Source organism: Lactuca sativa, chromosome 4 (assembly GCF_002870075.4).
Source record: "Lactuca sativa cultivar Salinas chromosome 4, Lsat_Salinas_v11, whole genome shotgun sequence".
NCBI classification, from domain to species: domain Eukaryota; kingdom Viridiplantae; phylum Streptophyta; class Magnoliopsida; order Asterales; family Asteraceae; genus Lactuca; species Lactuca sativa.
In genome coordinates this window covers 345,889,576-345,899,162 of record NC_056626.2, presented here as the reverse complement: position 1 = coordinate 345,899,162, position 9,587 = coordinate 345,889,576, and the positions used below count along the sequence as shown (strand labels likewise).

General features: G+C 40.3%; 1 protein-coding gene across 1 annotated transcript; it reads left to right on the top strand.

Moving 5' to 3' along the window:
- The first annotated feature begins 5,071 nt into the window (after positions 1 to 5,071).
- LOC111910675 (uncharacterized) lies at positions 5,072 to 5,932 on the top strand. Its single transcript, XM_023906509.1, has one exon. It carries the CDS (start codon positions 5,072 to 5,074, stop codon positions 5,930 to 5,932), a length of 861 nt encoding a protein of 286 aa, XP_023762277.1.
- The last annotated feature ends 3,655 nt before the right edge of the window (positions 5,933 to 9,587 follow it).

The following is a 9,587-nucleotide window of genomic DNA, read 5'->3' as shown; positions in this document are numbered from 1 at the left end:
AGCAGGACATGAGCACGTGAAGAAATAGCCCTCCAGGTCAGACAACCACCGCATAGCCCTGATCGCATCCTGTGTACCATCAAATGTCGGGGGATTCGTATTATCGAAGTCCCAGTACTAGAAAGCCTTGCCGGCTCCTCCTCCAACCCCTGTAGCAGTTACAGCCGCAGTGGCTGCAGCGGCAGTTGTCACTACTAGAGCTGCGTATCGCTCATCAATGTACTTAACCATCGCGGTCTTAAGCGACCCAAACATCTCTGGCAGCTGCGCTCGAAATGAAGCAGCAATCTCGTCGTGCATGATCTCCCGGATCCTGGCATCCAACTCCTCGGTCCCTATCTGAACCATGGACTCAGGTGCTACCGGCACCTCCAATCCTCCGTCTCCCGACCCCGATCCTGATCCGGATCCCGAAGCAACACGTCTCGTCACCACTATACTGATATATATATATATATATATATATATATATATATATATATATATATATAGGCCATCATATAAATAACATAATGTCGGGAGACCAAAACTCAGAAACCCTAGGGGTTGTGATTTCCTTGCTACGCATATGGGTCATGTGCTTTCAGTAGTACGGGCCCATACTACCTTCCACACCTACCCATATTTGTCTCAAGTATCACCACAACTCCTTAACAATATCATCAACATAAAAAAATGCGCCCAACCCTCACTTCTAGAGGAATACCAACTATCTCGCATCTAATCCCACCACTTCTCATGACTCATACATCCATGAAATTTCCATCATCCCCTGCAGCACTAGTGCATGCTAACTGCACGTAACGCTGGACCCAATAGACTTTCGAATATCCAATCCTACTCGAAGGCCGAATCAACATTCTCAGGCTATAAGGTCTTTATTACGCACAACCGTGATGCATACACTAAACATCTATAGTTATGATGTCAATTCCACATACAAGAAACCCTATGCTAATAGGCATCATGCAATCAGGAAAATCTATCATGTGATTCCTGAAGATCCCTAGCCTAGCACTAGAATGCTGTTCTAACATATCAGAATATCAAATAACTGCATGGTATTTTGGGGTTTACTTACAGGCTCTGGCTGATCGTACCCTTTGCATCCTCCATCCTTTATTTTGAAAACCATTTTAAAACTTATTTATGAAAATCTCCTTGATTTTAGACTGGATTCACACTAGTGTTCCTCCAATTAACTCAAACTAAAGCTCTGATACCAACTTGTAACAACCATAAATTTTACGCCAAATTTAAACTTTTCAATCATAAATGAAAACCACATAGCATTGTTTACAAAATGTTTTCAAATCATTTTGCATTAGAGTGTCCCAAAAATCATAACATAAGGATGAGGAGCGGTACGGTCACGCCTTCGCCTTTCCACGATCTCCTGAAGTACCTGAAACAATAAACTGAAAACTGTAAGCCCGAGGGCTTAGTGAGCTACCCTCAAAATACCAATGCCATACTGACAATACAACAACAATAATAATCAATTCAATCAATCATGCATACTGGGCCCTCTGCCTGACGGGACCGCCCTACCGGGCCTACAGTCTGTCTGAATCCATCCCGAGCCTTCGGCATGACTGGTCCGCCACGTGGGCCTACAGTCTCCCCGGACTGCTCATAGGGTGTATTGGCCTACAACACAAAGCAGGACCGCCTCAACCCAGCCACAAGCAAATAACCATGTGCGCATACTATCATATACATGCATATATAAACATTAAACATATTTGTCACATTGATCATCAATTATAGAATTCTCCTGTAACTAGAGTACCGACCTAGCAGGTCACTAACACACCAATCCCTACGGATCATATGAGCATAACATACTGTCTACCTCGATTCCGAACTAACAGATCATAAACACAGGAAACATACCATAACAATAACAACTAAAGGGTCGGCCTTGGTGCCGTAGACCCTATCGATAGAGTGAGGATAACTCACCTCGCAGATGTCGACACGAAGGGTAAACTCCAACTCTCGGATCACTTGACGCGGGCTCCACCACCTACCATCATAGTACAATATACTCATGAGTCCATAACCTTATAAGGTACCCCATAACCCACTAGTCAACCCCTGGTCAAAGTCAAAGTTCTTAGTCAAAGTCAACAGTCCATGTTAACCTTAACTCGCCGAGTACCCTTGGGTACTCGCCGAGTTCTCTGAAGTGCAATCCAACCCGCTGAGTCATCGGGGTGACTCGTCGAGTTCCTTTGATTCTTGTTCGAACTCTAAGGCCACTGTCGAGTTCCCTCCTTGCAACTCGACGGATACACACTCATACTTATCCAAGAGAAAACTCATCCGACTCGCTGAGTTGTTCTTCAACTCGTTGAGTCCTATGGCGATCTTCATCGGACTCGCCAAGTTGTTCATCCAACTCGTCGAGTTTCCGGCCATATTCATATGACTCACCGAGTCCATTCAGTCCTCTTTCCATACAGACTTATTTTGAGCCATGCAGCGGCTCCAAATCACAGATCCAAGCTTCTAGGGCATGCTTATCATGTAAAGTTGCAAACTTTATGTGCATGCATGGCCTTAAAGGCTCCAAATGTCTATTCTAAGGTCTTAATGGAACTTCATGCTCAAGAGGGACCTTAATCACAACCAAGACTGTGACTTTATGCTTCTCAAATCCAATGAGGGTCCAGATCTGAAGTTACAACTTCAGATCTAGCCCATAGCTCATCATACCAACTTAAAAATCCAAAAAAACCCTAGAACTCAACAAAAAGGAAAAAGGGAAGTAGAAATGGCACTTTGATACCTCCAAAAGATGCTTGCTGAGGTAAATCCGGCCTCCCACTCCTTCCTTGCTTCAATTTCCGTTACACTCTTAGCTTTCTTCCTACAAGGTCCTCTTTTCAAGCTTCAACACCACACCAAGGCACACACACACGAATTAGAGTTTAAGGAGGCTCTCAAAGACTGTAAAGGGGCCAAAGGAGGCTAAGGCTCCTTTAAATAGAGGTGTAAAACCCGAGCTTTAGGGTTTCCACAGCCAGCTCCTACTCGCCGAGTCCTAACATGGTCTCGTCGAGTAGGTCACTTAACCTGCGATCCTATCCCGCTGCTGCTCGACGAGTAGGTCAACCAACTCGTCGAGTAGAGCTTAACCCAATAAATCTTATATAAGCAATACCTAAGAATCGGGGCGTTACAGACACGTTATTTTAAGTATTAAACCTTTTATACAAATGCCGTATATTTGTTTTAAATGCATCCAAATGTATTTATTGTTTTTCTAGATATCTTAACACCTACACTTACAAAGTCTTCCAAATTCCCCCATTAACCATTGTGGCTTCACGCCTAATACCTCACATGGCCCAATAAACCTTTTTGAAAGTTGAAACGTTCATATTTTTTTAATATCATGTTTTATGACTGATAGTCATTTTCCCAATACCGACGATTCATTTTTAGCATCGATGGATTTATAATGTTCTATAAACATATAAACCCTAGATTAGATCTTTGTCCTCTTACTACAAGTTCATTATACAAAATTCAATTTTCGCACAGTGACAAACTCTTGATATTTTCCCTCAAAATTTCTAGCAATTCCAATTCGTCGACGATTTATGGTTTCAGGTTTCATCTTAACGGGAATCGTCTTTACCCATCGTTGTTATCGATTGATGGCGTGTTAAGGTTAGGTTTCCTCTCTTTTTTAGTTTCACTTTGTAGTTTAAAGTTTCAATCCCAACATTCAAATTAACGAAGCTACTTGTTAATTGCTAACTGTTGCATCATAATTTGTATGTCTTCTTCTCCGATCTTTATTTCTTCAAACCTAAATATCAATGTCCTCACTCTTATCCAATAAATAAACCACTCACAATTTTCATCTCAGTTTAATGACGGTAACACCTTCACAGATGGTGAGAAAGACAATTGTGAAGTAAGGTATGCATTACCATCTATTTGGAACCTTAATACGCATACAACGTGTTTGTATAAATTCCAAAGTGAGTTTGTTGAAACAAAACTAGCTAAAACAAAGTAAGATTGGTTTCTTTTTGTTGAACTTGTAAATTTTTTCCTTTATGATAATTTTGTTGTTAAAGTTTTGTCGAATATGTATGAGATTTAGTGTTGTCAAAATTCTATTCGGCATTAAAAGTTGTTGTTCAGTGAACATTGATTATGTTAGGCATTCCTATATTGTTGTGAGAGTTTTCCTTTTGTTTGTTGTCAAATGTCCACTATAAAAATGTTTTTTTTTATTAAACACTCTAACTAAATAAATTCTTGTTATTTATCTTTTATTATAAACTGGATTTTTTGGTTCGATTTCAATATTTATTAAAAATTGAACTGAGAATTTGTTTTTCGTATATGTTGTTGTAATAAACATATTAAAATTCTTATTTTTTTTAAATCTTATTTATAGCTATAAAATGTAGTGGTTTACATTGATGCTTCAAAGTTTGAAATTTTGAATTCTAACAGGGAAAAGGATGGGGAAGAGAATGTGAGATTTGGTTGGTTCTTTCTGTTGAATGTATAAGTTGTCCCTTGGAGGCCATACTATTGTCAAGGTTTAGAACAATATTAGTAAACAATTGCTTAATTTTGGTAAATCTGTTAAGTTATTGTTTATTACTCTTTATATTCTTTTATATAGTATAGGGGTCCCAATGTAAACTATTGTATTATATATACATATTTTGCAATACAATGAAAACCCTACAGGGGATTTTACCAAACTTAACATGGTATCGAGCCTTCTTCCCTAGGGTTACCGTTCCCACCATCACTGAAGTATTCTGTCGATTTTTTTTCCTGTCGACCTCTGCTCCGCTGCACTACTGTCTACTAGGTATGTCCACTGTTGTGGTTGCCTCTCTCGGTAACTTCTGCCTTTTTTTTTTTTTACTTTTCACTGACGCTCATGTCTACCCTTCGTGGATCATCTTCTACTTCCATCCCAACACCTTAGCAGTTGGTTTACTCCTTAACCAATGTATATTCATAGTTTAGCTTTAAATTAAATGTGGATGGAGCCAAGTATAAATTATGGAGACATATTTTCTTAAATATGTGTAAGGGTAGTCAAGTTTCCGATCACATCACCGGTGATTCAAAACCGAAGGGCAATGATGATGAAGAGTGGGATTGCGTTGATGCTCCCATTAAATCTTGGTTCTTTTCCACCTGTGATCCAAGTTTATTACAAATTATCTCTAGTGATCACTGTACTGCAAAAGATTTGTGGGAAAATCTTGAAAAATTCTTTTTGAATAATAAGATGTCCTGTATGCTCGAACTACAAGATCAATTCCGTAATACACGCAAGGGTTCTTCCTCAATCACTGAATTTTGCCACACATTAAAGAATCTTGTTAATGACCTTAAAGATGTTGATTCATCTATTACGGAAGTCGAACTTGTAATGCAAATCCTACGTCAATTACCCCCCTCCTACCACAATATTATGGATGTGATTACCAACACGAAACCATTCCTAACTTTTCTTGAAGCAAAAAATATGTTACTTCTCCATGAATCACGTGAAGCTAATAGTGATTCCACCACTGAAGCACCTTTTACAACAAGTGCCGCTCTTTATTCCTCCTCAACAAATTCTGGAAAGTCAAAGAACAAATGGTCCAAATATCGCAAAAACAACAAAAATGCGTCAAAAGGAGGTGGTAATCAAGGTAATTTGGCTGCTCCTAACTCTTTTGCAGGTATTCTTGGGAATGCTCAAGCCTACTATGCCAACATGGCAACTCAGCAACTCGGAAATCAAGCTTCTGGCAGCTTTATTACAGGATCACAACAGCAACACATGCCACTGTCGAGCCCAACTCAACAGCCTATCAACTTTCATGTTGGGCTTCCTGCTGCCCTCCGCCAGCCCACAGCCTCTTGGTCCAGCCTCTTTCCCCGCCACTAACATGTCCCAACAACCATTTATCAGACACCAAAACTTTTCTGGACAGCAAAGCTTAGCTGGACAACCAACTTTTCAGCAACAAATGAATTCTCCAGCTTTTGGCGGTCATGCAAACTCTCCACAATTCAATGATTTGGCTTCCGTGTTCCAGTCTATGTCAGTTCAACAACCATCGGATAACAACTTCTATATGGACTCGGGTGCAAGTTCACATATGTCATTCAACCAAGGTAACATGCTATCTCTAACACCATGTAAATCTAAATCAATTATGGTTGGAAATGGTGCTATACTTCCCGTCAGTCACATAGGGCAAACATTTTTTCCAAACTCCGACAAACGTATGTTTTTAAATAATGTGTTTGTTTCTCCTCATATGGTTAAGAATCTTATCTCTGTTCGTCATTTCACTATTGATAATTCTGTTTCTGTTGAGTTTGACCCTCTTGGTTTTTCCGTGAAGGATCTTAACACAGGCACTCTCCTTCAAAGGTGTAATAGCATTGGTGAATTGTACCCTGTCGTTCCCTCGACTACCGCTACTGCTTTTGCTACTGTGTCTCTACTCACCTGGCATCGACGACTAGGCCATCCCGGATCTTCTGTCTTAAATTTTTTATAGTCTTGTCATTTTATTTCTAGTTCTACGAATAAATTACCCATGTGTCATGCTTTTCAACTTGGGAAACATTGTCGTTTGCCTTTTTCTTCTTCACAAACTAAAACGACTCGTGTGTTTGAGTTGATCCATTCAGACTTGTGGACATCTCCCGTTACTAGTATGAGTGGATTTAAATATTATGTTTTATTCCTAGACGATTTCTCTCATTTTATATGGGTTTTTCCCTTACGTGCCAAATCCGATGTTTATAGTATATTTTGCAATTTCTGCGCTTACGTTCAAAATCAATTTAAAATTGACATTCAACTCTTTCAATACGATAACGGTCGTGAATTTAATAATCAATGTCTACTAAATTACTTTCAAACCAACGGCATCAAAGTTCGTTTCTCTTGTCCATATACCTCTCAACAAAATGGCAAGGCTGAACGTTCCATTCGCTCTATAAACAACATCATTAGCACTTTCTTATTTCAAGCCTCCCTACCTCCCAAGATTTGGACGGAAGCTCTTCTCACTGCCATTCATACTCTCAATCTCCTTCCGACTACCACCCTCTCTTACAAAACCCCATTTGAAGTTCTCTTTGGCTTCGCCCCCTCATATCATCATCTCCGTGTCTTTGGATGCCTATGCTACCCGAACACTTCCTCTACGACCCAACACAAGTTGTCTCCACGCTCTTCTGCTTGTGTTTATCTCGGCCCCTCCACAGATCATCGGGGTTACAAATGTCTTGATCTAATCACTCAACGTATCATTATCTCTCGACATGTAGTTTTTGATGAAGAACACTTTCCGTTTTCGGATTTTCATACTGCTCCAACCGAGTCTGATTATGACTTGTTCACTCCTGAGGATCCTCCTTCCTTTGTCTCTATTCCTATGGTTAGTAGTTCTTCTCTTTCTCCTGTCACCGAACCGGTAGTGGTCAATTCCTTGCCATCTACCAGCTCTGCTCTTGCAGCTTCTTCCTTCCCTGCTCCCAACCATCCCTCTCATGCAACTTCTTCTCCTTCTACTCCCAATGATCCAATGCTAACAGCTCCTATTGGTCATCACATGACTACCAGATCTCGCACTGGCTCTCTAAAGCCTCGCCGAATTTTCAATCTTTCCGTTACCTCTGATATATCTCCTATTCCCAGATCCACCGCGCAAGCCATGTGTGATCCCAACTGGAAATCGGCCATGGATAGTGAAATGTTAGCGCTTAAATCCAATCGTACATGGGAGCTTGTTCCTGCTCCTCCCCATGCAAATATCGTTGGATGTCATTGGCTTTATCGTCACAAATTTGACAGTCAAGGTAAACTCGATCGTTACAAAGGACGACTTGTTGCACAAGGTTTTTCGTAACAACCCGGTTTAGACTTTGATGATACTTTCAGTCCTGTAGTTAAGCCTGCCACCATTCGTACGGTTCTTAGCATTGCCATCTCTAGAAAGTGGTCCATCCATCAACTAGATGTCAAAAATGCATTTCTTCACGGTGATCTCTTCGAGGAGGTCTACATGAAACAACCCCCAGGTTATGTTCACCCTTCCTTTCCTAATCATGTATGTCGTCTTCGCAAAGCTCTCTATGGGCTCAAACAAGCACCACGTGCGTGGTACCAACGGTTTGCTGTTTTCATCACTTCCATTGGATTTTACAGCAGCCGCTCTGACTGTTCCTTGTTCACTTATAAACAAGGCACATATCAGATCTATCTTCTTCTCTATGTTGATGACATTATTCTTACCGCATCCTCCCCTTCTCTTATCACTCGAGTTATCGATCGTCTATCTTCTGAATTCTCCATGACTGATCTTGGTTCTCTCTCTTTCTTCCTTGGCATTGCCGCTTCTCGCACTTCTGAGGTACTTTTCCTTTCTCAAAGTGCTTTCGCGAAGGAAATCCTCTCTCGTGCCGACATGTCTTCTTGCAATCCATGTCGCACCCAAACTGACACTAATCCCAAACTTTCCCCTGACCATGCTCATATTTTCGATCCTACTCTTTATAGGAGCCTTGCTGGTGCCTTACAGTATCTGACTTTCACGTGTCCAGATATTGCCTATGCTGTTCAATAGGTGTGCTTATTCATGCATGATCCTCGTGAACCTCATCTTCTTGCCCTAAAACGCATTCTGCGTTATCTTCAAGGCACTCTTTTGCATGGTCTTTTTTTTGCGTCCGTCTTCAGTCAATAGTTTGGTGTCTTATACTGATGATGAATAGGATGGCTGTCCTCAAACTCGTCGATCTACTTCTGGATTCTGCGTTTACTTAGGTGACAATCTTATATCTTGGTCTTCTAAACGTCAACATGTTGTCTCTCGATCAAGTGCTGAGGCTGAGTACCGGGGGATAGCTAATGTCGTTGCTGAAGCAGCATGTCACACCCTGAAACCGATGGCGGAAACGTTCCGGGGCGGAGGACGTCATGAATATCGCAACCAATGTACATAGTAAGCATAGTAAACACAAAACATTACATTAAATAGAATTATTACATTTGTTTGAAGTCAAAGTGTTATGAGTGTTATACATATATATCATATGAACAAAAGCTAAGACGGATCTTCTATACGCTCCGACTTCTCCAAAAGATCGCGGGGTACCTATCTAATGCGGACCTAAGAATACAACCAGTTTAAAAATCAACATAAAGCTGGTGAGTTTATAAGTGGTTTGTTTTTCTAAAAATGAACGAGTTTCCTTTGGTTTTCTGTAAAAGTTATGAATTCAAGAAAATCCCATATTTTCTTAAAAGTAAAGTTTAGTTATCCATTAGTTACACGGTCTAGTTAAGAACAGTTCAGTTATCCTAGGAAAAACCCTTATTTTCCTAAAAGTTTGTGCTTGGTTATCGAATCTAAATGTAATGTACAAGTATCTACCATACTTAAAATGTTTGTGTGAGTTTATAAGTGGTTTGTTTTTCTAAAAATGAACGAGTTTCCTTTGGTTTTCTGTAAGAGTTATGAATCCAAGAAAATCCCATATTTTCTTAAAAGTAAAGTTTAGTTATCCATTAGTTACACGGT